The 27,999-nt window shown below is 37.5% G+C and overlaps 5 protein-coding genes and 3 pseudogenes across 6 annotated transcripts; 4 read left to right on the top strand and 4 right to left on the bottom strand.

Annotated features, from left to right (window-relative positions):
• Nucleotides 1-1,696: 1,696 nt before the first annotated feature.
• LOC133704448 (F-box protein At5g07610-like) lies at nt 1,697-3,672 on the top strand. The gene is made up of 2 exons (XM_062129272.1): nt 1,697-1,853; nt 2,259-3,672. The coding sequence occupies exon 2, from the start codon at nt 2,297-2,299 to the stop codon at nt 3,485-3,487; it is 1,191 nt and encodes a 396-aa protein (XP_061985256.1). The 5' UTR covers nt 1,697-1,853; nt 2,259-2,296; the 3' UTR covers nt 3,488-3,672.
• A 717-nt stretch (nt 3,673-4,389) lies between these two features.
• On the bottom strand, nt 4,390-5,981 carry LOC133706088 (transcription factor SRM1-like; annotated as a pseudogene).
• Nucleotides 5,982-6,733: 752 nt separating this feature from the next.
• LOC133704395 (germin-like protein 9-3) lies at nt 6,734-7,296 on the top strand (annotated as a pseudogene).
• Nucleotides 7,297-8,195: 899 nt separating this feature from the next.
• On the bottom strand, nt 8,196-9,849 carry LOC133705801 (germin-like protein 9-3; annotated as a pseudogene).
• Nucleotides 9,614-10,494, top strand: LOC133704407 (germin-like protein 9-3). Its single transcript, XM_062129217.1, has one exon. It carries the CDS (start codon nt 9,631-9,633, stop codon nt 10,258-10,260), a length of 630 nt encoding a protein of 209 aa, XP_061985201.1. The 5' UTR covers nt 9,614-9,630; the 3' UTR covers nt 10,261-10,494.
• Nucleotides 10,495-10,755: 261 nt separating this feature from the next.
• Nucleotides 10,756-12,345, bottom strand: LOC133704408 (uncharacterized protein At2g27730, mitochondrial-like). 2 transcript variants are annotated; one of them, XM_062129219.1, is made up of 3 exons: nt 12,127-12,345; nt 11,600-11,683; nt 10,756-11,051 (listed from the first exon to the last, which is right to left on the bottom strand). In XM_062129219.1, the coding sequence occupies exons 1-3, from the start codon at nt 12,271-12,273 to the stop codon at nt 11,034-11,036; spliced, it is 249 nt and encodes an 82-aa protein (XP_061985203.1). In that variant the 5' UTR covers nt 12,274-12,345; the 3' UTR covers nt 10,756-11,033. The 2 variants fall into 2 exon arrangements, with proteins under 2 accessions (XP_061985203.1, XP_061985202.1); XM_062129218.1 differs by having other exon boundaries at nt 10,756-10,999; nt 12,127-12,344.
• A 743-nt stretch (nt 12,346-13,088) lies between these two features.
• LOC133704804 (PAN domain-containing protein At5g03700) lies at nt 13,089-15,090 on the bottom strand. The gene has a single exon (XM_062129800.1). The coding sequence runs from the start codon at nt 15,004-15,006 to the stop codon at nt 13,543-13,545; it is 1,464 nt and encodes a 487-aa protein (XP_061985784.1). The 5' UTR covers nt 15,007-15,090; the 3' UTR covers nt 13,089-13,542.
• Nucleotides 15,091-21,008: 5,918 nt separating this feature from the next.
• Nucleotides 21,009-25,215, top strand: LOC133704812 (cationic amino acid transporter 6, chloroplastic-like). Its single transcript, XM_062129814.1, has 5 exons — nt 21,009-21,819; nt 21,911-22,130; nt 22,224-22,572; nt 22,680-22,914; nt 24,390-25,215. The coding sequence occupies exons 1-5, from the start codon at nt 21,438-21,440 to the stop codon at nt 24,959-24,961; spliced, it is 1,758 nt and encodes a 585-aa protein (XP_061985798.1). The 5' UTR covers nt 21,009-21,437; the 3' UTR covers nt 24,962-25,215.
• Nucleotides 25,216-27,999: the final 2,784 nt, after the last annotated feature.

Genomic DNA, 27,999 nt, shown 5'->3' with positions numbered 1-27,999 from the left:
CGTTTTGCCTAATTTCCATAATTTTTATGAAAAAATCATGGAATAAAAAATCTCTTCAATTAAGCCCATAAAATTAACCCAAAACTTAACTAAAACAAGGCCCAATAATCTTAATCCCATATAAGCCATCTCTAGAGAAGTTTGGTGGCAACGAAAACAGTTCAAATGGATGATCAGATTGCATACCTGAAAACCCAAATTTTTCTGCTAAAATCTCTTATCATTCCAATTTTATTTATCTCCTTGATGACATTTACACTCAACTTGGCATTGTCGAGGAACAGGAAAAAAGAACACTGTAGCAGACTGCTTTTTATAGACAGGAATGACTTGGCAGTTACCATTTGTTTTTCGATGTGGGATTGGTGTACACTGGTGACACTTACCAGCGCTATCAGTGTCATGCGCAATGAATGATGAAGCCCTTTTCTTGTGATTTTGAATTTTTTTTCAAAATAAAAAAATTATTTTTTTATTTTTTTAATATATTTTTAAATAAAAACTTTAAAGTATTACTTATACTTCTGGGCATGGCTAGCTAAATTTTCTGGTGATGCCCACATTTCGTGAGATGCTTCTCCGGTCACCTTTACCAAATCTACTCAATTCTTTGTGAAAGAGGGACCCGGCAACATTCATTCATCTCCCTCGCAATCCACAATTCTCTCCTGGAGTAGAGCTCTCTGGGTTTCCTCTGTCCCAGAAGAAGAAGAAGAAGATCTATCTTTCCTTCGAAGTAGGAACCCTGTGCGAAAAATCCTTTCTACACCACGCTAGCAGTACCTCATGCATCTAGGAATGTTCAGATGAATAGAAATTGCATCCTGGAAGGGGAAAAAATCTAGTTAAAAACCAATGATTTTAGTTAAAAATACTACAAGGGCTGAGATAAACAAGAAATACCAGATATTCTTCGAGCTTATTATGCTTTGTACTGCACTAACCCCTTTCATTATACTGACTGTCGCTGTAATTTTATATCCTATGAAGCACGAACTCTTCTATCCAACAATAACAGTCCAAGTTAATCAAGATTAAATTATATTTTTTTTTATACTAATTTGATATATTTTTAAAAAATTAACTAGCTCTACTGGCTATTGGTTCTTAAATTTAAAAATAAGTCGAGCCGTGCTTTTCCAAGCCATGAAAATACAATTTTATGTTTTATAGAAGCATTCCATATTGCCGATTTTATTATTTATGGGGTTTTTATTAGAAGATTGATGCTATTAGATTATATTATTTTTTTATATTAATTGATACTATTCCGCAAGAACAATTATCTATTTGCTTCTAATTTATTTCTTAAAAAATTCAAATACAAAATAATTTAAATATCCTTTTAACCCAATACATCTCCTTTCTTTCCCTATCTAACGACAAATTACTTATACATCCATGAATTAATTTATTATTTTTTAAACTTTTGGATAATTCATCGTTTTTGAAAATCTCACACCTTTACCCTATCTTTCTCTGAAATTATTTTAAAAAGTTATCAGAATTTTCCATTTTTAACTTTCTTTTTTGTTTTTAAAACAATATCTGAGATAGTTTGAAAAATCTGGATAATTAATATCTTTTTAATCGAGCCCAACTTATTAGCCCAAAACTTGATCTAAACAAGGCCCAATAATCGGAGCCAATCTAAGCAGTAATATAGATGAGGTGGTGGCATTCAAAAACAGTCTAAACAAGATGGCAGACCTGAAAACCCTAATTTGTTTTTTGGCAAAATAAGTTATCATTCTATTTTATTTATCTCTTTAATTACATTGGCGATGCAGCATCTGATAAATCAGAGAGATGCAATAAAATAAGCTAATTTACAATAAGTCATCTTAAGTAAGGTATTGTTTTCCGCGTTGATTTTTAGTTTCTTTAATTATATCGATAGTTTATAAAATTGTTTATTTCTACAAGCCGGTTTGTATAATCGATTAATTCTGCTGTTTTTGCCATGTTAGGGAATATTATTTTTTAATAAAATTGTGCTTTTCGTTTTGTGATTTTCAGCACGCTTTTGTTTTCAATCATGAATGAAAAACCTACTTTAAATCTCCGAAATAAGCTATCACCTTCTGACCTCAAATGTTATAATTTTGGTTTTTTTCTGGCAAAGAGGAGGGCTTGTTGCGGTGTTAATTATTTTTGAAGAGGATGGATTCCCAAATTGCATCTGATAAGTCAGAAACGGTAAGAGTAGTCACGGGGCTAATTTCTTCCTTTCCTTTTGTTTTCCCTTTGCTTGTCAGATTGATTAAGTGCGTGCGAAAAAGGCAGAGGGGGATTGATGGCTGCTTCTTTAGATGGAAAAGCAAGAAAGAGCAAGAACTGCAGCTGTGCTAGTTTTCGTTGTTCGAGTTTACCGGATGATGTGCTGGTTGAAATCCTCTGTCGAGTTACTGATCGCAAGCATCTCATTAGACTCAAAAGTGTTTGCAAATCTTGGAACAATCTGATTACTGATGCTTGTGTTCGAAAAATCTCAGCTTCTTCACCTCTTCATGGCTTTATTTACCTTGCGAAGAAGATCAGATTTGGAAAACCATACATTGATTACATCCCTTTCGCCATTACTCCGGCAGTTGCACCGGAACCACATGAATTTGTCAAGTCCTATTCTTCGCTGTTGCCTTTTGAACCTGCCCGGGGTGATTTCCTTGATTGTTGCAACGGTTTGCTTTTGTTTGTTGAGGGTTGCACTCTGCAGTACTATGTATGCAATCCGGCGACAAAACACTGTGTAGCGATTCCTAGAGGTTCTATGCTCGAAAACATAATTTTTGCGGCCCTGGCTTTTGATCCTTCCATATCACCTCACTACAGAGTTGTTTGCTTTGATTATTCAGAGTCTAGCCCCCCTGTAAGATTGCAGGTGTTCTCATCCGAGACTGGCAACTGGACTGGGCATGAAACACCTTTTGGATATTCAAAGAAGAAGTGTAAAGTGGTCAAGCATTGTATTTACTTGGATGGAGCGCTGTACTGTATATCTACCTCAAAACACATTATCTGTTTTGAGCTTAACAGAGAAAATTCTCGTGCCATTGAGCTTCCGGAGAAGGAGAGACTTGATCCTAATGGCTCTGGATGCGTTGGGCAGTGGAGGGGCCATTTATGCTATTCTGATCTTGTCGGAACTGCATTTTACTTTTGGTTGCTTGAGGATCGTTGCAAGAATGACAGATGGACTCTGATTCACAATATCAATGTTGATTATTTGGGAAATCTCCGGCTTCAGCGGGATAGTATGACTACTATTGACAGATTTGGTAAAATCTCATCTTTCAGGCCCTTCGCCTTGCATCCAACCTCTGATGTAATTTTCTTTGGGACTCCGGGTGTTATGCTCAGCTATCATCTTGAAGACAAGAGGTTGAAATTGATTTACAGAACAAAGAAAGACAGGCTAATACTCCTGGGGCAGCTCATGATCTTTCCATACACCCCATGCCTGGTGAATTTGAAAGATTTCGGTTAAAGGGATTGCAGTTTGAGCCAGCCATAAGTAACCAGCCTCCTTTGTTTGTCTGATATTTTTCTGAAACTACGGTTTCGGTTTCTTTTAATACCTTTATGCTATTGATGGAACGTTATCATCTACGGAGATGATAAGCAAAATAATCAATACAATTCTAGCTGTAGAAGTTTTGGTTATTCAGTTAATTTTTGTGTGTGGAGGGGTGGGTCAGCATTGGTTTCATGGCTGCATTCTGTATCGTACCATTGTTCCCAATCAACAATTGGAAGTTCACCATCGAAAGGCATTTGATCCTTCCAAATCACCTCACTAGAGTTGTTTTTGTTTTTTATTGTTCAGAGTCCAAAGCCCCTCTAAGATTGAGCCTTATCTCATCAGAGACTGGCAGTTTGACTAGCCATAAAACACCTTTTGAATATTAATCTAAGAAATCTGAAGTGACCAGGCATTGTATTTAGGGCGTGTGTTTTTATGGTTGCTACTGTGTTTTATATTTTTTTTTCTTGAAATTAATGTTTTAGTTGTTTTTAAATTGTTTTGATGAGTTAATATTAAAAAATAATTTTAAAAAAATACAAAAATATTATTTTTATATATTTTTATATAAAAAAATATTTTAAAAAACAATTGTTATTATATTTTTAACACGTGTTGTGCTGAATATCTACCTCAAAACACCACCTTGTCTGTTTTGATTTTAACAGACAAAATGCTCGTGAGACTTCATCCTATGATTTTAACAGAGTATTATCTATCTGATTTTAGCAGTGGCATGGCCAGCTATCTGACCCTGCAGTGGCAGAGTCATGCTCCACAATCACAGTAGAGGGCATCAAACAAAGATTGAAGCAAACTTATTCAGCTGGACAATTGGACATCAAACAAAGATCGAAGCCAAACAATTAGAAATTAAGAAAAGAATTACTATTGAAAAATTTAACAACTCTTAAGTCTCTGTTCATACAGTCTCTTCCATGGTCTCCGCCTAGAGCTAAAATCTACACCAATGGACAGTACCGACTAATACCCTACAAATGTAAAAGTTTGATTCAATGAAACGCACTGAGAATAATGATGTTGCAAATTATAAAATACAACTATCTTTACAAGGGGAATCTAAAGTCTCGATAACCCTATACCGGTGCCCCACCTCGATCAGTTGGAGGACCAGGCTGAGCAATCCAATTATCTTCAGATGATGGGGCAACTGTCTTGGTATCCACGGCGGTAATGTCAAGAGTGCTCGCCCTTCTCCTCCCTCGCCTCTCATTGTTCGCAGAATTCTGTCGCAGGAAGTACTTCTGAGCATGACTAGTTACTTGAACCGGGTGTTTTGGTAATGACTGCATTTATTGAGATGCTTCTCCAGTCACCTCTACCAAACCTTCTTAATCCAGTCAAAAACCTCCTGTTTCAATGCTAGCAGAGAGTCATTTACCAGAATGCAAAGATCTAAAGACATCAGTTTAAACATTTAAAACACAGAATGGAGACATAACATTCTATAATCTCAAGTATATCAAAGAGGGAGGCAACAACATCCATTCATCTCCCTCACAGCCCACAATTCTCTCCTGGAGTAGAGCTCTCCGGGGTCCCCCCGGAGGGAGATCTCCTGGAGAAATTCGTTTCTTTGATCTTTCCTACACCATGGTAACAATACCCTTAAAATCTTATTTTTCTATAACAGCCCAACAAACATTTACAGTCCATATAATTAAATACGAAGAAAAATTGCATCTTTCTGGGAAAAAATTAAAAAGAAAGAAAAATTGCATCTTTCTAGGAAAAAAAATCCAACCGCAGGTCCACAACAGCCAATGCCAGTAACAAATACTCAAATTACGATATTGTGTTCAAAATCCACAAAAATCTGCAGAAATTGTTGGGGACAAAGATTCAAGATTCTTAAATTTCAGGAAAAAAAATTATAAAAAAAGATTATAAATTTATTTACTCCAACTTACTTATGTTCTTCCTCTGTCCAAGGGTTGCCTTTCCTTCCCTCGGCTTCTTGTTTTGCTTTACCACCACAAGAAATCTGACCCGACGGCGCTGCAGCAACCACCATACCGCCGGAGTCCCAACTCACAGCTTCTTCATCTTTATAACTTGGCAATTCAATACGGTCCGAATCAATCTCATAGACATCCTGTATTAGAATCTCGTAGCGGTCTTTAAGTTCCCACGCCGATTGTCCCATGTAAGCTCCGATTCTTTGCCACCGATCCCGGAATTCCTCGGGAAAGTTCACCAGAGCCGCTTCAAAAATCTTGTCCTCCTCGCGAATCCACAGAGTGGAGGAATGATGAGGGGACTGGGTGGAACACCGAGTTGGAGGGTTAGTGTATTGATGCATTATGGTTCTTGAAAGTTTACGGAGAGCTTTTTAATGGGGTTTGGCGGGAGAAACTGAGAAGATGATAGCTGGTTGGTTGGGAGTGTTACTAAAGATTTTGGACTTTGCAACAGTGAAAGTTTTGTTGAATTGAGTTATGATTGTTAAGTTCAGTTTAATGTTAGCTAGATATTTTGCATATAAATTAAGGAGCAGAATAATATGAATTACACAACTATATTAATTAAATTTATCATGCACGTAAATAACATAAAAAATATTAAATTAAAAGCATAAACTATTTAACGAATTTGAAAACAACTATCTCTACTATAATAAACCTAAAAACTAAAATTCATATCTTGAACTAGAACCTAAATCAGGTTCAATTTAAATTAGAAAATATATTAATCGAGATAAATTTAAATAATATAATGAATTAAGTGTAACCTGATTTACTTAGTTAAATTTTATATTAAAAAGGTTTTTTTGAAAGAAAAACAAAAATAACTTTTTTTAATTCAAAAAATATTAATCCGAATTAACTAGTTACACCTGTTTAATCTTATAGGTTTTTCGGATAACACTATGATCCAAAGTTGTGTCTCAACCTGTCCGGAAACTATCATCCAAAGTTGTGTCTGAATAATTGAAATCTTGTAATTGCATGTTTAAGTTGCCTTTGTTCGCATTGGATATAGAACTTCGAGTAGAGGAAACAAATCATGACAACTTCATAAATCACAGCTGGCCATCAAGCCTGCAACGAACAGTGTTCATGCATGACAAAAAATGTTCAAGGGCACAACTATGAGTGCCTCATTCAGTGGAATTACTCAGCACAGAAAGCACAAATCACCCATTCCATCACATATTCAATTTGTTGGAAGGAGATGTATACTAGTACCATGGCCTCAACCTTGCTAAATGCAGTTCTTTTTGTGACATTTGTTGCCATGGTCACAGCAAGCGATCCAGATATCATCACAGACTTTGTAGTCCCAGCAAACTCTTCAACAACCATTGATGGGGATTTCTCTTAATGGTCGGGGTGTTTCCTTTGCTGTACTTGAGTGCCCTGCTGGTACAATCAACCCACCTCACACCCATCCTCATTCTGCTGAGCTCCTTTTCGTTGTCGATGGAAGCCTTGAGGTCGGCTTCATTGACAGCACAAATAAACTTTATACTCAGAGACTTCAACTTGGAGACATGTTTGTGTTCCCTAAGGGACTTGTGCACTATCAGTCCAATGCCAATGCCAATGCCAAGAACCCTGCCACAGCTATCTCTGCCTTTGGGAAAGCAAATGCTGGCACTGTGTCTGTTCCATCAGCCGTGTTTGCTACTGGCATTGATGATAACATCCTTGCCAAGTTGATATTGCTACTGGCATTGATGATAACATCCTTGCCAAGTTGATATTGCTACTATCCAGAAGATCAAAGCAGGTCTCGCCATGAAGGCATGACATGATCCTAGTCTTGCTACTGTAGCTTTAGTTACTTCTTCTTTCTACCTGATCTTTACCATTTCTTCATTCGAGTGTCTTCTGCAGAGAAACAATGAATGTTGTGGTAATAAAACGTTTGCAGTCTGGTTCTTATAGAATTCTTTTGGCTAAACTTGAATCCTACTTTATCTGGATCTGCAAAGTGACCATTTCGCATGTCCTTAAGATCAGTTATACACCAGAAAATCCAATATAAAACAGTCCTAGTTTTTGTGAAATAAAAGTTAATCAATGATATGCAAATGACAAAGGAATTTAAGTATGGTCTGCCTATGAAAAAAGGCATGGCTGAACCCTTAAAATGGATCACAAAAATTAAAAATCAATAAAAAAGAAAACAAAGAGAAATGATGATGCTGTTATACAAGGCTCAATGCTGCAGCAGTCTGGTGCTTCGGTGAACATACTACACATTATGTGCTTTTAACTTGAAGCTGAGACACCTGATACTCCAAATCTTCATTTGTCATTTAGAAGAAGTGAAAAGGCAAATGTTCAGTGAACTCTTTTCTGACAAAGAAGAATGAAGGGTACGTATAGTCGTATAGGTTTATCAATGAATACCATAGACTTCCTCGTATTCCATCTGCGAACGAAATGAAACCGATAAGTGCTTCGGGTTTCCTGGGGGGGAAGTTACTAACGATTGATAATGTGAGAGTACTTCACAGTCAGCGTGCGACTGGCAAACTATAAAAAATATGGTACACTGTTATTCATCATCATTAGCTTATGAGTTAGAAACAAAATGAAGAAATACACCGTATGAAAATAAAATCACCACAAAATCCTTCATTGAGCCGTGATAAACACTTATTCAGTTCATAAATAAGATGGAAAAAACTGGGAACGTTATGTTAGAGCTCCATCTCAGCCTTGGGTGCCAAACCTGCCTTGAGTTTTTCTATGGTAGCAACATCAGTCCTGAAAGCCTTAGCCCTCTATCAATGCCAGTTGTGAACAAAGTGCTCGGAATCAACACGGTTCCAGCACTTGCACTACCAAAGGCAGACACTGCTACAGCCAGATTGTTAGGATCATTATTATTCTGGCAGTGAACAAGTCCCTTTGAAAACACAAACATGTCCCCAGATTCAAGTATCTGAGTAAAAATCTTGTTAGTTGTGTCAACAAAGCCCACTTCAAGGCAACCATCAACAAGAAACAGCAGCTCAGCTGATCGAGGTTGAGTGTGAGGAGGGTTCAGTGTACCGGCTGGATATTGTAAAACTGCATAAGAAACACTGTCCATTGAGAGCTGGAAATTCTGCCACGCTTACTTTTGAGGCGGTGAAAGCTGTTGGTGGTTTAGCCCCAACAAGAGACCTTAAGCTGGTAAAAGTGAACAACTTGCCATCAACTTTGGTAACATTTGGTGACACTACAAAATCAGAGATTATATCTGCATGCATCTCCGGATATTGATATTTGAAAGCAGGAAAAGGTCAGCACTAATATCAAGAAGAAACCTTGGTTAGTGTTTGAAGCCATTAAAAAACCTTTAATGATCCATCCTACTGCAACCTGCTATGCCTTTTTACATTCAAGAAGAAGGTTCCCGTTTATACTACTAATTAACCCTTCATTAACTACTTTTGCAGGCCTTGGCAAGCTGGAGTTCCTTGGCATTGTCGATTTATATTTTCTTTCACAGCTAATCCACACGAATACAGAAAATGCCAAAAATTCTAAGCGTCATTAAGGCTTTGTTTTTTTCTTATCTCTTCTGTTTACTGCATTTGAGGCTATATACATTGAACTGTTTAAAAGATCAAATGATCAGACTATATAGTTTTGGTTGCACAAGGCAGACCAATAAATACAGAATTTCAATATATATATATATATAAAACCCTCTGGACTAAGTCGGAAGTTGGGGCTCGTAGCAAAGATTTTAACTTATTCTCCAAACTTACTGAAAGTATTTTGCCTCCTTCAACCAAGCTGTAAAGATGCCTTGCTTCAGTATATACCTACTATGAATTGAGCCTGAAAGACAAATTTAAAGACCCTTTTCGATAAGGTCTTCGGGTACACAACCTGCCTGGAAGTCTCAGAAGAGTCCAATTCCTATCTAGCTGGCGAGTGCTATTATAGAGGAATACGATTGATTTCTTCGGTGAAAACATGAAAAGTAACATAGAAATTTCAGCACTTTCTAGCAAGCAGGAGGTTTTTCAGCCCCAAAGAAGCTATAAAGGCATTGCTAGACTATGATCCAGACAACCAAATCCAATCAGCATAAAACTTGAAAGCTCAATATTCAACTGTTGAGCTTACAGCTTATCGATCATGGCCATGAATTCACTCAAACCTATTTCCTCATTTCTTTTCCTGCTTGCCTTGGTCACTGCCAAGACTGCCTTAGCAAGTGATCCTGGTATACTTTCGGATTTCATTGCACCAACTAACACAAGTGTTGATGGAAAGTTCTTCACTTTCACAGGAATGCGTGGGGTTATTACAAAATTTCCTCAAAACTTCACTTTAACAAAAGCTACCATGAACGAGTTCCCAGCTCTCAACGGGCAGAGTGTGTCATATGCTGTGCTTCAATACCCTGCCGACGGTCTGAACCCACCTCACACCCACCCTCGCGCTGCTGAACTCTTGTTCCTTGTGTATGGTAGCCTTGAAGTTGGATTTGTTGACACCAAAAATGTGCTTTACACCCAGAGCCTCCAAGTTGGAGATATGTTTATTTTTCCAAAGGGTCTTGTGCACTATCAATACAACCCAACCCAAAAATCAGCAATTGCGATTTCTTCTTTTGGTAGCGCAAATGCTGGAACAGTTTCTGTGCCTTTGTCTGTCTTTGCAACAGGAATCGATGATGGTATTCTTGCCAAGGCATTCAAGACTGATGTATATACCATTCAGAAGATCAAGTCTGGCTTTGGCAAGCCCTATACTGAAGGCTAGCTAGCTACTTCCTGCCTCGAAAAAAATGCTAGTACCTCCAATTGCTGCTGGCTATCTCAAATAACACGGCATCATGATGTATTTTCATCTTTTCTAGTGATTTTCTTTTTGTACTCCAAGTTATCAATGATTGTTCTCGTGGCTCAGAGTCATGTAATCTTTGTTTGTTCATCATTGTCATAAATTTCCATGACTTGAACCCTTCGGTCAAGACTACTAATATTTCAAGCAGCACATTGCTGTCGTTGAATCCCTTTGGATTTAGATGCTTTTCGTGATCTTCAAAGAAGATTTGAACCAAATTCGTCAAAAAGTGACCACTTGTGATCAGAAATGAAGTAGCAAAACACCCATCCAGTCAAAGACCTCTTTTCTACTTTCAGACAACAAACTAGTAGCAGGCAGGTCAGCTGGTTTTGGGTCAAGCATCAACAATTGCCGCATGAACTCAATTGTATAATGGGAAATCATTCAGAGCATCAACAAAAGTAGAGATAAAACGAACTACGAATCCAGATCGGTCAAAATTAGGCAAGGAAAACTTCCAACAGGTACATAACCAAGTTGACGAGCATGGCTATGTTTATTACTGACTGTGCAAGTGTATTCAAAAGACAAGTCTGTACAAACACCAAATCTCAATACAAGTCACAATTATTTCAGAAGATTATTGCCACAGCAACATTACAGCCTCTGGTGCAGATAACCCCCATCAGGATTTCTGGCTCCCTTCAGCTTTCTGCAAGAAAGGACGCAATTGAGGTAGACAAGACTTAATTTTCAAAGACAAACTGCAATAACCAAAAGAAAAGGAAATCAAGTAGAAATCTGCGTCAAGCGTAACAATCACCAAATCCGCAGTTTACACCACATCAAGATATCAATGTCACGCCACCAACCATCTCCTCATATAGTATGATACTAGAATGCATAAACTCAATTCGTGTAACCAAAACTGCAGTTTTCAGTACATCAAGATATCGATGTCGCACCACCGACCATTTCCTAGTGTAGTGTGTTACTAGAATGCATAAACATAATCTATTTAACCCAGTATCGATTACTTGAACGACATGCATTTAAAATCATTCAGGTAGTCATTACATTAAACATCAAAGTTGGTGACAGTAGGGAGTATTGATTTTGAAACACGATAGAAAACCAAGTCACCATCTTCTCATAATTAACCCATCACCCCGACGCCTTCCATTAACAACAACGCAACCCTATATTATGCTTAACCAAAAGCAAAACATGACGGAGAAAATGTTGTTACGGGAGCAATGTGACAGCTTTACTTGCAAAATGAGGAGCAAAAATCATGAAGCTACATAATTACCTTGTCACTACCCTGATTCTCTTTCTCTGTCTTCTCTTTCTCCTGCTTTAGCTTCATTTTCTCCGACCTTTCCTTCTCCATTTTCTACCGCAAAAAAAATATATATATATATCATAGTACAATCATCAATCATCAAGCTCAGTTTGAGGGCAAATTTTTCATTAACTTAAGCAAAACCAAATCTAACCCGTAAATTTCATTTATTTTTCCCTTTACTCTATCATCTTCCTACACTTTATCAGCTGCAGGCGGAAAACAATCAATGGAAAAGTTGTAGATAAATTAAGAAACAATAAACTTAACTCATAATACTCTGATTTTCCCTATTGCTTTCACTGTATCTTTCATTTTCCTGGAGTTTATCAGGGGAACCAAAACAGAAGCTAAAATAAAACGACAAAACATTTTTCAAGCTCGATCGATCGCCAAAAGAAATGGTTTCCTTCATTTTCCTACACTTTCTCAGCAACCAAACAGAATCGGTAGAACCGTTAAGAAGAAGAAGAGAGAGGCGAGGAGGGGGAAACCTTAATATAGACGTTCTCGGCAGCGCGTTCCTCTTCGCTCAGAACTCGGCCCCTGTCATCACTGAAGTAACGAGTAGCTCCACGAGCGGACTCCATCGAGCGAGTAGCAGTTAAGGTAAGTCGGCTAAGTGCGGATCTCGATGCCATTTTTCTAGGTTGACTATTGCTTTCTTAACACGACAAGTAAACAAGGAACTCTCTCGCTTCCTTGAAACCCCTAGAAGGCGGCTATAACTAGGACCTTCTGCATGACGGCTGACATGTCGTTTGGTAGATGAAGCCCAAGGGTAGGTGATATGGGCCAAGATAGAGAGTGGATTAGGCCCACCATCCAACCGAACCCATCTCGAAAGATAGCTTACATGGGCTCCAATTGCTGGTGCCTTGTTTTGATCAAGGCTTGGGCTACTAATTAGCTCTCTGTCCACTCACCGTTTCACCATAGATGAATTATCTTTTATTATTATTATTATTATTATTATTTAATATAAAATGAATTGTCACGCTGAGTGGATATCTAGAAGCATGCTAGTATAGGTTATAGGTCCACGGCTGAGATTGAGACTGGTGCAACAACTAGTGGAAATCTACCTAGAAGAACAAGTGACCATTCAACCATGCAGCCAATATTGTTGACAAATTAAAAGAGAGGGAAAAGGCACACATGACAATTCAACACATAAAATATATGTACAAATATAGGTATGGAACTAGAAAAGTACTTTATATTATTTTGATATTGAGTCAACTTGTTAATGATACATAAATTAACTATTTTTGTTAAAAATAAAATGGTTTCCTTTTTGTTTTCATTAATATTGACGTGTACCAAGAATACAATTGGTTTCATTCGATCGAGTTATATCGTTTTAATATTTAATTTAATTTAATTTCTCGAATCAACGTGAAAACAGGGTATGATAGAGTCATGAAAACACTCCTTTATATATCGGAACTATATATTACATGGAAGAATTGGAATTTTATATCAAAACACGATGTATGGGTGGATGGTATCATTTGAAACCATAGCCTCAATCACAACAAGTTGAAGAAATTAAGGCACCGACTGCATGGAAAATAGAGAGAATGCTGTGGCTTCTGTGTGTTGAGAAGCATGATCAATAAGTAAGGAGGTTGAGAGTGGCGACGATTAGGGCTAGGATTGTCGAAGCCCTTTTGACATTGCAACATGCTCCAAGCACACTAGACTTTGTCTCCCTCATAAATATCTTGTCGGGTCCCAAATGCAAAATAAGTTGACCGGTAAAAACTTCTGGGGTATCCAACCTGGCAATGACCGGCCCCACCTATTAACTTCACCCAAAGTCAAACCCCACTGGCCTCTGAAAAGAAGGTCATCCCTTACGTCACTGCCGCTACAAAAACATCTCTTATTTTTTTGGCAAGTTGCTACTAAAACATCTCGATAGACTTGAAACTAGCCGACCCGAGATTTTTATACGGTCCGGGTGATACCTCAGTCTTCTCCTCCAAGACCCGTTTAGGCCCTCTTCTCCTCCTATTCCAGATCTTATAACCTCCATACCCAAGCACAACTCCGGTCAGAACCACAATAACCGCCCCAAGAACCCGAATACCGACTTTCATTTTCTTATGCCAACTACGTTTGGTTCTCACCTTGAAATACCCGACTTTACTCTCATCACCCACACCCACCAGTGTTTGGATCGGGTAATTCAAAGGGTAACAAAACCCGGTTGCGTTGTTGTAAACTGCACCCCAGCAGCTGCAGTTCCTCTGACAAGACAGCTCACATTCCTCCACAGACGATGATGTTGTGTCCGAATCCATCAACTCCTTAAACGGTAACTCCACCCCTTTCCTTCTCAGAACCCAGAAATCATCACTTCCACTGCAAAAATCGCCGGACTGATCATCCCCATCAATGCACTGAAATGACGCAGTGTCCACCTGGGTCCGGTTATCCAAGCAGGAGCAGCCCGACCCGGCTCTGCACAAACCGTAGGGACCGCAGGGACTGGGCAACTCACACGTCTCAGTGATAGCCTGGTAGTCCAAGACCCAGTCGGTTTGAGCCCAGTAATAGCCTTTGAGGTTCCCGTCGGGTTCTAACTGGACCATCAGGAATCTGTCAATAGGTCGATGAAAGCTGTTGAAAGGTTGAATATCTACCGGGGTTTTTCCCATTTGGTACATGCCCAAAAACCCATCGGATTCGAGTCGGGCATGGATCGGACCTTGTCCTTGAACAACTTCTGCTTTAGCTTCCAAGGCTTTGTGTTTCCAGTACATTTGTTGCGTTTTCCCATCTTTGAACCTTGCGTACAGGGCCATGAAGTCATCTCCTAAGCGCATGGAGTAAAGCCCGTTGGAGGAGACGAGAGACATGTTGGAAGTGAAATTCTGGTTCTCGACGAGGGTACTTGTGGGAAAATCGAAACTTTGCCAGAGAACAACTTGTTTTTGTAGTATTTGTAGGTTTGAGGAGTTCAGGAGGACAACTTTGTCACCTTGTTGGGACGTTCCTGTGGACCAAAATGACCTCTTGTGTGGATCAGATATCACAAGACTACCATTGAAGAAGAGCTGGGTCTTGTCTGACCAACGAAACGAGCTTGTTGGGTTAGCCTGCCAGAGTGGCTGGAGGGAAGGGAGGTGGATGACTGTGAGGGCGAGTTGGGTTTGGTTGACTCGGAGGAAACCTAGAGAAAAGGTGCTTGTTGAGTCATTCAAGAGAGACTGAAAGGATGAGACTGATGAACTTGGGTTGGCTTTGAAGCCAACGAGAAGCTCTTGAGCTGTGGCCGAAGTGCACATGTAGAGAATACTTGAAATGAGGAAGAGAAGCTGAGTGGCAAGTGATCGGGTTGCTGAGTTTACTGGTTTCTTTTCCATTTTGACTTGTGAGATGAGAAGGGAAGGGAGAGGTAGTGGAAAGATAAGAGTGTTGTGGAAGAAGACATGCAAAGAATATATAATGATTTCTTGTTTTGGAAATGGCTGTCCATGGACCAAATTATTATGATTTTAAAATTTGATTCTGTAGATCTTGTTTTGTAAAGTTATTTGTATTGTAAAGTTAGATGAAAAAAAAAAAAAGCTGGCTACGACTATATATATATATATATTATCCCGCAAGTGGAATAGTTAGGATCCGTTTGGTACGGTAGAGCTACCTAATTTAAGTAGTTGTTTGTGGGCAGTACGTGCTGGTTTCCGTCTTTGGAAAAAGTTTCATATTAACTCGTGTATTATTGGGTCAAATTAAGTCTAGTGTTTTTCTTAAAAAAGCATTATTTCAGGGTTTTTTTATTTTTAGTCCTTGATTTTATTCTAGCCAGGTTTTGTTAACTGAGTGATGTAATAAATAATCAGTTTGAAAAATATCTCTAGTGCAGGGTTTCAAATTATTATTATTATTATTCAATTATATTATACTTTGAAATGTATTGGAAAATCATTATATTGATATTGTATACATAAAGTATTTACACTGTAAATTACATTATAAATGTTTAAAAAATCATGAAATTATTATTTTTTATTTTAAAAGCTACTAACATGTATTAAGTCATAACATAATAATCAGATCTAAATCTATTAAATCTGGTTTAGTTATCGATCCTAAATCATTCAAAATATTTTTTATATGAGTGCAATACAATATAATATGATAGTTAATATTAAATGCGGAATTAAAGATGTTTTATGCTAAATGGTGCTTGAAATTTCAAAAAGTTATATCTAACATTATGGCTTCTGATTTCTAAAGTTTACAGAGTCATTTACTTTTTGTGTTTGGAGAAAAACAGCATAAGATGATTAAAGAAGAGAGACCTTCTTCACTTGATGTGACATGAACTAATCAAAACAAAAGACATTTTGAAAGCCACTTTTTTGAGAGTGGTGTGATGATGTCCCTTTGAATCTCTCTCTCTCTCTCTCTCTCTCTCTCTCTCTCTATATATATATATATATATATATATATATTCATCTTTCGAACGCTTAAAGAAAGATCTTAATTTAAACTTTAAAGTGGGTTTCGTGACATTGATTTGATAGGTAGCGGATATGAACAATCCACCACCATGCTGTCATTAAAACAAATATTTACATTACCATTGCGAGAGATTTCTTTATCTAAAGTTGCAATTCTTTAGACAAGCAACCATGAAGGGATAAAACAAACAATCCACCACCATTACATTGAGATTTTAATATTTTAACGAAGTTGTCATTCATTACGTCAGTCAATCATACTTGTTCAACTTAGTTTTAATATTGATAAATAACTTTTGAAACTTGAATATGAACCTCGCTTAAATCAAGTTTTTGGATAAAAATTTAATAAGATATTAGTTTTATAAAACCCAACTGACCTTTTAATAATTTAATTGATTGATCCATGCATAAAAAATCAAATCAGGTTAAAAAGAAAAAGAATGAAACCTTTTAAATTTATTAAAAACAATTTACTTGATTTAATCTAATATAATTTGTGGTTGATTTAAAGACCTCGTAAGTTAGATTTCTTTTCAGATAAATCTTCAAGTTGGGCTCGGCATGACAATTATCAATATTAATAAATTATGAAATTGATAAAGCTTGAATAAAAAGTCTCCACGGCAAAATAGTGTTTTTTTTTATTGCACTGAATTTAAAAAGTCTCCACGGTAAATTTACTGCACTGAATTTTTTCAACTCGAGTGCAATGGAATTCATGACCAAAACCGAGTCAAACCTCAAAAGAATTAACAGTTAGGTTGTAAATGGCTCTGAAAATATGGCTCATTGGCTACATCCAACCATCCCAAATCGCCCTAAGACATCTCTCATTTGCTCATGGTGGTCGAATTTTGGGGTTAGCAATGGTGACAGCAGATGCTCTTCTTCCATTACATTTATCTGTTTTAAACTCACCAAATGTATACTGCAGATTCAAAAGAGATCTTTCTAAACAAAATATATCTAATAAACCCTACCCATGCAGGGTGTGCATGCCTATATAAAACCAGACATGCATTTCAGTACCTTTATGAGCTCGGATCATCATGCTCAAACTCAATATGTTTGGGCCCAGGTCTGTTTGAGTCCAAGCAGTAGGCCTGGACTCATTTTTAACCTGTCTTGACACCTTACCCGAGCTCGGTACTTTTTTTTAGAATTTTTATAAGATTTCACACGAATTTCTTGATATTTTACACTGATTCTATATGTATTATTTTGAACATATCACAACTCATCTTTTCTTTCTACAAACTTATCGATTTAAGCATAAAAAACTCTTATATCTATTAAATAAAACCTTTTACATGGACGAGCCATATTGGCTTGGCAGATACCACTTATTTCCAGTTACCAACCACCTAAACTTTTCATATAAGTCATCAAATACCACCTTGATTAAAAAAAATAAATTATATTATTTGAATTAAAAGATCAATTAATTGTCAAATACATCAGATTTATTTATATGTATTAAGGTACTCGTGAAAAAATCCACTAAGCGGAGCACAAGTCAGAAAAACGACATCCATGCATGAGATATTGTATTTCTAGACTTCTCCAAAGATGACGAAAAAACATAGTATCAAATCAGGTCATGGAAGCAACTATTCCAAGTCAATGGAACATTTTATGATATGTATTTCGAAATCAGAATTGGATGTCTGCATTCAATTCACTCAAAGGACGGCAATGGAACAAAAATCTATGTCGAGGTGGTTATAAAAGTTTCAATCAGATTGTTACTTCTTTTATTATTATCATAAATGAAACCATATTTTTCATATATATATATATATATATATATATATATATATATATAAATGATGAATTTTATTCATGTATTGTCGGGATCATTGTAGAATAACTCCACTGTAAATATAAAATCACAACGGGAGGTCCATTTCGATAGAGATGGAGCTGGTGGGTCATCAGAAATGCTTTTGCAGTGGACCTCTCTCTGGATCGGTTGGATTATACTGGGCCAGGCCGTCTTCCCAAGGGAATGTAAACCACAAAAGCATGAGACGTGGGCCGGATGGCTATGATTTTAGAGGTTGCAATTTAAACCAGGATAAACGAAGCTCGAGCCTATGGTTCTGTCAAAATATTTAATGGAAGCGAGCCGCATAACAATCATGCAAACCAAATGGGCAGGCTTAAACGGCAGCGGAGAGGGATAGCACCTGAACAAAGTCATGGGGTCCTAGTGCTACTGCTGCTGAGGGTGATGGTTAAGGAATATAGTCATTAAATGCATTGAATTTCATCATCATTTTATGTCAAGAAAGCCGCAAGGAGGTGAAGAAGCTGAGATTTTCGGATCCAAAACATTGGTAATGAAGTGATTGATTTCTCCGAGGAAGAAAATGTTGCTTGTCTTTGAAAGAACAAATACCTCAACATATACTTGATGGCCCATGTTGGTTGAAGAGATACTTAAATTTGTTGGAGAGGGTAGTGCTTCCTATAAGTCGGTAGGCCCAGCAACTGACATTTTAGACCCACCCAGATTTGCATCCGTTCATGCTCTTTTGTTTTTTAATTCCTAAATTGCAATGAATCTTATGCGTTCGTATTCAGATCCGATCGGTCTGGTTTAGGATCTTAATTATTGATATTTTTTTAGTTTTTTTTAATAAATTATTTTATTTAATCTTAATATGTTTAGATTGTCCCAACTAAATCACAAGTTAATAGCAAAAATAATTTAAAATTTAAAAGGTATTTGAAAATGTGACAACAATTACTTTTCAAAATATAATACATTATAATAATATTTTTTTAAAAAATAAATTATTGTCTACATTAGCAATCAAAACAATTTAAAAACATTAAAAAAAAATAATTAAAAATTCATGAAACGAATGCAATTCTAAACTGTCCATTAATCCTCCTTCAAATAGCTACGTCATATGGTATCCGCCAACCGAATCAGGTTAAGTCAATATCTGTGGTCTTGCTACTCTTGATGGCAGACCATGCATGAGCTAAAATAATTTGTTATGGAATATGTTTCTTCGAAGAAAACACCCGAGTTTATTTTATTCAGTGGATATATACCTCGTGTTACCAAGAACCAACACCGAGCTCTTCGGGCAGCACAATATAAAATAATTTTGGGTACCGAACATCATGTGTCCCTACCATAATCTAACAAATGTTTTGTATACCTTCCATCGTCGAATTAATAATGATCTTTAATAACATTATAGTCGGAAAGAGGACCATGCATGTGGAGTTTGACCGAGCCACCATCGCATAATTATAATGGTTTTGACAACGTTAATGAACTAGCCTTTGGAAGTTAGAAATGGTTTGAATTCCAATTTCCAGCAGCAGCAGGAGAGGAAGGAAGGTCGACATGGATACAAACAGGAGCATCGGGGGCCTAGAGAAAAAAACTATCCACGGCGATTTTGTGGGAACCAGCCGTGGACCCAAATCTTAGAAACTCGAGGACTGTTTGGATGGTCAAGGATGGTCTGATAAGATCGTGCCCGTTCTAGAGCCATGGCTTAGGTGCAGGCCCCCCCCTCGTTGCCCTGACAAAGGCTGCACGGAGGATCGCAGATGATTTTATCCGTTTTGGGACAGACGGTGCGCACTGATTAACCACTTGTGCACAAGATATATATGAAACTTTTGCGTCAGCTTTTTTTTTTTTACATTAAAATTATTTTTGGATTAATTTAAATAGGTTTTTAAGAGTGTATTTTGTATCAATTAATCGACTTAAATTAATCTAATATTAGTTTTAATGTCTGGATCTCCCAGAAGAATAAATTTTAATCAGCAGTCCAGTTTTTTTTAAAATTATTTTTAGCTGTTGTGAAGAATGTAAAGTCAAGTGAGGTTGTTTATTGAATTTTGTTTCAACAAGCAATTTTTTAAAATTTATTTTTGCTTTAACGTTTTGGATGTTTAAGGTGGTTTCTATTTCTGTTTCTGTATAAAAAAATATAAAAAATATTTTAATATATTTTTAAATAAAAAAAAATTTAAAAAGTATCTTACATGAAGTACCCTCTTGGTGACTCGTTTTCATGTTCATGCCAGCCAGCAGGCCGCCTATCTTCCTTTTCCTGCCTTAAATCCATGCTTATCTTCCGAAGATTTGCCTTTTCATCTCCTGCACGTGTCGTTGTGGGTTCTAAAGCTTGGTGCACAGTGACTTGCCTTCTACAGAGCCACGTGCCTTCCAGTACACGAGCAGTCAAGAACCCGTCGGCACCACCATCTGGCTCGTTGACCCCGTTCTGGTTCAACTGTGACGTCTTGCGATTCCTCTGCCAAGTTGGTGTCGTCCTCATGTTTCCTTCCCGGTCCGTTTCAACTGGCTCGGGAGGTTACATTCAAAATTGAAATGTCAGGACTGAAAATCCACCATGAACATTTATGGTGCAAATTTTCAGTAGAAAAGTGATAGCATGGAATAACTCTTGATTCTTATTCGTGCTTTTGCTTTTGTGATTTCTTTGAGTTGGTGGCTCAAATAAATAGTTTGTTTGTTTTTATATCATTGTAATAGATTTAGATTTTAAAGAATTATATAAAACAGTACTTTTATTTCTAAATACAACAGTATGCATGTACATTATATATTTAAAAATTACAAATAAATATATTTTTTATATCCCTATCTTCTTTTCTTTCCTAGAAAAGGAGATTTCATGGCTTGCATATATCAGCAGTACCTGAAATTAGCTGGGAAGATTTATTAGAGTTTGTCGTTTTATGGGTTTCAGTCATGTCTTTCCACAAAAAGTGTCATTAATGTATTAAACAAAGGAAAAGCTCGTGCAGTCCTCCTGGACGTCTCTGGCCAAGATCGTGGATATCAGTCCCGACTGGTATGAAAATTCCATCCAAACCAGCATCGCTGATTGGGTTTTCTAAATAATTTATTTTACCTGATGAAAGTGATAAACAGAATACAGGTATTATCAAGATTTAATCCAGAATCCGATTTAATCTGATCCAAAATAAATACATTAAACACCCTTGTTTTCTCAACCTTTACTTGTCAATGTTCATGCATACACACGTTGCAAAATCAATCCAAAAACATACTCGAACTACAGCCAACTGGATAGTGGATATACCACAGAACAAAGCAGGGGAAATTGATTGGCATGTAGGAGTTACTGAGCAGGGAAAAAAAAAAAAAACAGAGAGAAAAGCTTGAAGCCCTTTTATTCACCGTCCATTGGCAGTCACTCTCACCCCTTTATAACTCCACTCCTCTCCCCTTCTCCTTGCACGAACGCGGTAGCTAGAGAAAGAGATACAAAATAGCACTAAAAGAAGAATTTCTACCAATGGAGAGCCATGGCTCCTCTTTCTCTGGCTTGGACTCTTACTTTCGAGCCCTGGCACAGACCCCAGCCCGTCTAGCCAGGCGAGCTTGTTCAGTCTCAACATCGCATGAAGAAATGAGCCAGGTCAAAGCAAGGTCTGGTTCTGTCATGCAAAGAACTCTTCGTTGGTACGACCTTGTTGGGTTTGGCATCGGTGGTATGGTTGGTGCTGGTGTTTTCGTCATCACTGGTCATGCCAGCCGTCTCCGCGCTGGCCCTTCAGTTGTTATCTCCTATGCCATTGCTGGTCTCTGTGCTCTGCTATCTTCCTTCTGTTACACCGAGTTTGCCGTTGACATGCCCGTCGCCGGCGGGGCTTTCAGTTATCTCCGTGTCACTTTTGGTCCGCTACAACCACTGATGTATATATTGTCAATGAGTTGTTGCTCTGCCAGCATAAATGCTCACGGGGCTTTTCTTCTTTTCCTGAACAGGTGAATTTGCTGCGTTCTTAACCGGTGCAAATCTTATAATGGATTATGTCATGTCAAACGCTGCTGTTGCTAGGGGCTTCACTGCTTATCTAGGCTCAGCAATCGGCATCTCTACATCAAAATGGAGACTTGTCATCCATGGACTCCCTGATGGCTTCAATGAAATTGACACTTTCGCAGTTCTTGTTGTCTTAGCCATTACTCTCATCATCTGCTACAGGTACCATTATTGTTTGTTTTTTAAATGTTCAGCGTATTCTCATCAGACCAGCTTACGCGTATTAAATTTGATTAGCTTGTTCTTGTTTTGTAGCACAAGAGAGAGTTCATTGGTGAACATGTTGTTAACAATTCTACACATTTTGTTCATTGGATTTGTGATACTAATGGGATTTTGGAAAGGAGATTGGAAAAACTTCACACAGCCTGCAAACCCAAACAACCCATCTGGGTTTTTCCCATTTGGAGCTCCTGGTGTGTTCAATGGAGCCGCCATGGTGTATTTGAGTTATATTGGATATGATGCTGTTTCTACTCTAGCTGAAGAAGTCCATAACCCTGTTAAGGATATCCCCATCGGAGTTTCAGGCTCTGTTATAATTGTCACCATTCTTTATTGCCTCATGGCTGCTTCAATGTCCATGCTCCTCCCTTATGATATGGTAAATACTAATCAATCAATCAGAACGATAACTAATTTAATGCTACTACAAATTAATTATAAGTAACTGAAATGTTCTTGTAATCGGGTGTGGCGACGACCATGTAGATAGATGCGGACGCACCATTCTCAGCAGCATTCAGAGGGGAATCGGATGGCTGGCACTGGGTTTCTAATGTGATAGGGATGGGGGCCAGCTTTGGGATTCTTACATCATTATTAGTTGCAATGCTGGGACAAGCTAGATACTTGTGTGTGATCGGACGGTCCAATGTTGTCCCTGCTTGGTTTGCTAGGGTCCACCCAAAGACATCAACGCCTGTTAATGCTTCCGCATTTCTTGGTACGTGTTTTTATCTTCTTGTTTTCATTGGAAATTCTCCTGTTCTTGTGAAGAAACGATGCAGCTCTTTGCCATAGCTTTTACTGGGCTCGATGTTGTTTTTTATTTTTATTTTTCCTCTTCTTTTGGTGCTCTCGACCAGGAAAAAAAAATTGGTGTGTTCTCTGTTTGGGTTTTGTAACGAGATAGTCTTAAAACCACAATTATACGTATAAGATATTAGATTTGATTAAATTGATTGGATAAATGTTTGAATAAAACAAAGCTATTTCCGAATCAGCTTGATGACCTCCACCCTATTTCGGGACGCTTTTTCGGGTTATGACACCGTGTTCGTGGCATTATCTTTGGTGTTTTGTAGTTTGTTCTCGAAGATAAGCTGCTGGGGGCACGGGGCCTACTTGAACCGTTTCGGTTTTGCCGGTGGTGGTGCATTTATGTTTTGATTAATGTTGTATCGATCCCTAATCACTGGTAGATATATGGACCATTAATTAGCAGTAGCCGTTTTGCCTTCTTGTTGTGACTAGGATACAGCCATGCATGTCTCCACAGAAATGCTTAGATTTGACATTATCTGGTTTTTTAACAGTGTGTGTAAGCTTGGACAAATATTTTTCCCGGAAAATTATCTAGGCTAAGTACATCCAAGAGCATCCCTAGTAGGAAAACTTTACGAGGAACTTGCCCTTCGTCTCATGGTGTTTTAGAGACTCCTAGTTGGACCTCAGTACTCGCCAAATTGGCATGCCTCTGCTTTGTAGAAAGTGAAGAGGATGCGTGAGCATGCTATTAGGTTCTCCAAATGGGTCTGTCTTGGTTCTTTCGGTACTGCGTCGTCCTTTTTGTTTGCATTACTTAGTTAATTACAAGTTCTGGAAGTAGGATTTGTTGTTTAATTAAGAAATACTAAAAGTCTTCTTGGAGACTACAAATCTTTTCTAAAGAGAGGTGAATCATATTTATATAAACAGATTAGGCAGGATTTAGCATGCGTCTCTGAAAAGAAGTGGATGGATTGAAGAGAGCACATGCCGAGCATTTACATAGATATGGGCTAGATTTCAGCAGCATTTTTTTATGTATACTCGATGGCCAAGACATGAACTAATCACCAATCCATCCCCTGTTTTCCAAACAATTAATAATTGCATGTGTTTATTTTTCCTAAAAATAAACACCACAGTTGAATTTACTAGAAAAACTTTTGATTCCGAACTTAATCCAAGCTAGATTTCAAGTTGAACTAAAAAATTATTGACTCGATAACTAGGTTTTTTTTCAAATTAGTCATTAGTTTAATAATTATGCTACTATGCAGGGTATTTGGTGAAATTTCTTTAAATACATGATAGATATGGATAGTTGATCTTGGGTTTAGTACATGTTTTTATCGATTCTTTTTAATATATAAATTAGCTTGTAAATTTTATGCCCTGTGTTATCTTAATCACGTGGCATGATTTCTCTTTCAGGAATCTTCACTGCAGCAATTGCGCTGTTCACTGATTTAAATGTCCTCCTCAACCTTGTATCAATAGGCACGCTATTTGTCTTCTACATGGTGGCCAATGCTTTGGTTTACAGACGTTACGTCGCGATAGGGGCGACTAATCCATGGCCTACATTATCCTTCCTGTGTTCATTTTCCTTCACCTCTATTCTATTTACTCTCATATGGCATTTCATGCCTAATGGCAAGGGAAAAGCCTTTATGCTCGGTGCTTGCGCGGTGATAGTGATTGCAATAATACAGCTCTTTCATTGCATTGTGCCACAGGCAAGAAAGCCTGAATTTTGGGGTGTTCCATTGATGCCATGGATACCATGTGCATCTATCTTCTTGAACATATTCCTGTTGGGGTCTCTTGATGGTCCATCCTATGTGCGGTTCGTCTTCTTTTCTGCTCTCGCTGTGCTTGTATATGTTCTGTACAGTGTCCACGCTAGCTTTGATGCTGAAGGGGGAGGCTCTATCGGTCAAAAGAATGGCGAGATTGCGAGGGAATCAGACGAGAGCGAGGACCATAATTCTTTCAAAGTGTAAAAATCTCTCCTTTCTCTTTACCTTCTTTCTTGGTAATGACTTCTACTTTTTGAGCGATTGATGGATAAGAAAAAAGGAGGGCCTAGGATAGAATAAAGAATTGTGCAATTTTGCAGGAGTCGCTACCTTGTATAGCTGGTAAATGGGAGTAGGAAAAGAAGTCAATCCCCTCGTGTTTTCTCACTAAAATCCAAGTATTATTGTTGAATAAAAGGGATTTTGAGATTGAATAAAAAGTGGGATTTTGTAGAAAATATACTTGGATGATCTCGATGGACTGATTGATTGATTCAAAGAAATGGGTCTCGAGAGTAAGGTGGATACGATGTCAATTTGAAAAGGGCAAGATGCTTTGCATGATTTGGTGATTATTGACGTTGATTGGCTAATTAATTACAAATTGACAGTTACCAAAACACTTCTTTCACTAGAATATTCACTTGAATAAGTGGTTGGCAAATATAATGGATAAAAGTTGGAACCACGCTGTCGATGGTTGATTGAAAAGGACAATTTCCCCATGTCCTATCACTCATGAAAACTTAACCTAGGCCAAATTATGTCGATTATTACAGGGTGAGGGGAGTCATGGAGCTGATTCTTCATCTTCTTTTGACTGCAAGAAGCACGAGGATCAAGCTGAGAGTCCCAGTTAGGGTTCAGGGTACAGGAATAAGGTAGGTTGGTTGTAGGAAACACTCTCTAATAGTGGAGTTTCAAGGACTCATAGGTGAACTTATCCTTGGGAGAGATTTGTCTATTTTCAATGATAAGCAACTTTATTTCGACTTTTCAATCTAATCATCTCTCTCTCTCTCTCTCTCTCTCTCTCTCTCTCTCGTGACTCGAGCTCTCTTAATTAGAGACTGGTCAGGGATTTTCTCTCCCACGATAAAAAGAAAGAGAAGGGAAAATAAAAGCAAAAGGCCATGCCTTGTGACAAAATAAACATGGAAACAAAGAATTATGGGCCAACTTACTGGTTCCAAGTCCTTACCGAATCCTTTTTGTCTAGTGCATGAGTCAATTTGCGCCTGTATTTTCATTCTCATCCACAATTTTTTGTCCTGTTGTTATAAAAATATTTTTTAATTAAAAATATATTAAAATAGTATTTGATATATTTTTAAGATTAACAAATCAAAATTATTCAAAAACACATAAATTTATGTTTTCTTACTCGTACACAAAAACAAACACTTACCAACCCTATTACCATGCATTTATAAACCATCGATCTAAGTTAAAATTAAGAAGAGAAAAAAGTCATTTTACTTTTGTTGTTGATAAGGGTTTAATTCTAATTTGATTCTCCTCTAATCCTTGTTCATACTAGAATACGTACTTGAATTGTCATCATCCTTTATTTTCTACTGAGATGGTTTGACAGATTACAAAATCTGATTTTCACTTCTGGGATTTTTCTGAAATGAGAATTATGCTCCATGAGCATCTTGAAAATCAAGGGCAGTGGATGCCTACAACAAGGAGTGGGTGGTCGCAATTGTGTGGTTAGTTTCCACTAAAATCTCCACGTGATGACGCAATGCCTATATATTCTTTCACTTTCTGCACTGCTCCCTGTTTCCCTTTTCTAACCAGAAAATAAACAGTTCTTCGAGACGTTATTGTACTGTCAAAAGATAAAATATATTCCTCGAGGCCATGTTGCGTCAATGGATTTTGCCATAAAGATAAAGAACTATGCATCAGTCACATCTTTAAAATCAATCATGTGAACTAATCGTAGAAGAGAATAATGTCACCTTATTGTAAAATTATATTTTTACAAATCATGTGATCTTCATTTTCAAAGAAGAAAACATGAATGAGAATATTCAACTTCAACTTAATTAGTCAATGTAATCACGCTTTTAATTATCTTAAGTTTGAACATATCACTTGCCAACGGGTGATTTCGAGGTTTAATAACGAGTGTGAGAAGATAAAACAACACCTGAACAAAGAAATCCTGCGAAAAACCTATCGAGATTTTGGTTTGAAAAGATGTAGAAGTTTTCTGATAGAGAAGAAGAGATGTCGCTCCCAGAGAGAAGAAGAAGAGATGATGAATATGCCCTCAGAAATAAATCTCAAAAACCAAGTTGTATATTTAATATTCTAATTAAATTCTAGAAGATGAACAAACTGATGACATCATGGCAGGGTTAAAGGAATTATAACTTCTATTTCCATGGTATATTCAACATGGAAATCATTTGTAAGAGGACTGATCAATCAAGATGGAATAATAGCTGGAGGACACATCAATTTTGTCCCCTCGCGCGTTTTAAATTTCTTTCCCATTTCCTACTCAACCATTAAAATTGATTTAAGATTCCCATTAGGGTCTGTATAGCACGTGAATTCCAATGGGATGCTTGACATGATTTTTGCTTTTAACTTGTTAAATTGATGTTTTTTTAATGTATTTTTTAATGGTTTAATGTATTGATGTTGAAAATAAAAATATATTTTTTTATTTTAATACATTTTCAACTGCAAAATTATTTTAAAAATCGCTCGTAATTCTAATCGCCGCAACTTTAAAAAGAGACTTAATTGCTGCTAGAGTCGGGGTGGTGCTATCACTATCCCAACCACAAAAATCATGAGATGCTCGTCACCACGACTTGCTATTAGCCTACAACTCTTCAACAGAGGGGCATGAAAAGCACATCCCAGTAAAGCAAGGTATAGAAAGAAAAGAGAGGAGGTGAGGATAAATGATCATGGGGCTGGAATATCTCCTACTTGGCCCCTTGCTGGTGACTTTCAGTTCCTGTGAAAAGACTTCTCCTTCCGAGAGATAATCCAGCCTAAGTACTTGTGTGGTTTTACAGGGATTTTGCAAGCAGGAGATGTAAAAAATCGGAGGATAAAGAATGAGAGAGAGAGTCGTACGTGGTCATGTAATTTTCATAGAAAAAACACGAGGGTCCACAAAATTCGTGCCTTGGTGATTTTGCAGATTTTTGTCTTAGTTTCCTGGCCCCCCTTGTGCCTCTTCTGTGTTTATTTGCCATGCAAGCATGATA

Source organism: Populus nigra, chromosome 10 (assembly GCF_951802175.1).
Source record: "Populus nigra chromosome 10, ddPopNigr1.1, whole genome shotgun sequence".
In the NCBI taxonomy this organism is placed as follows: Eukaryota; Viridiplantae; Streptophyta; class Magnoliopsida; order Malpighiales; family Salicaceae; genus Populus; species Populus nigra.
Note: the sequence above shows the minus strand (reverse complement) of the source record. Positions and strands in the feature narration are given on the sequence as shown.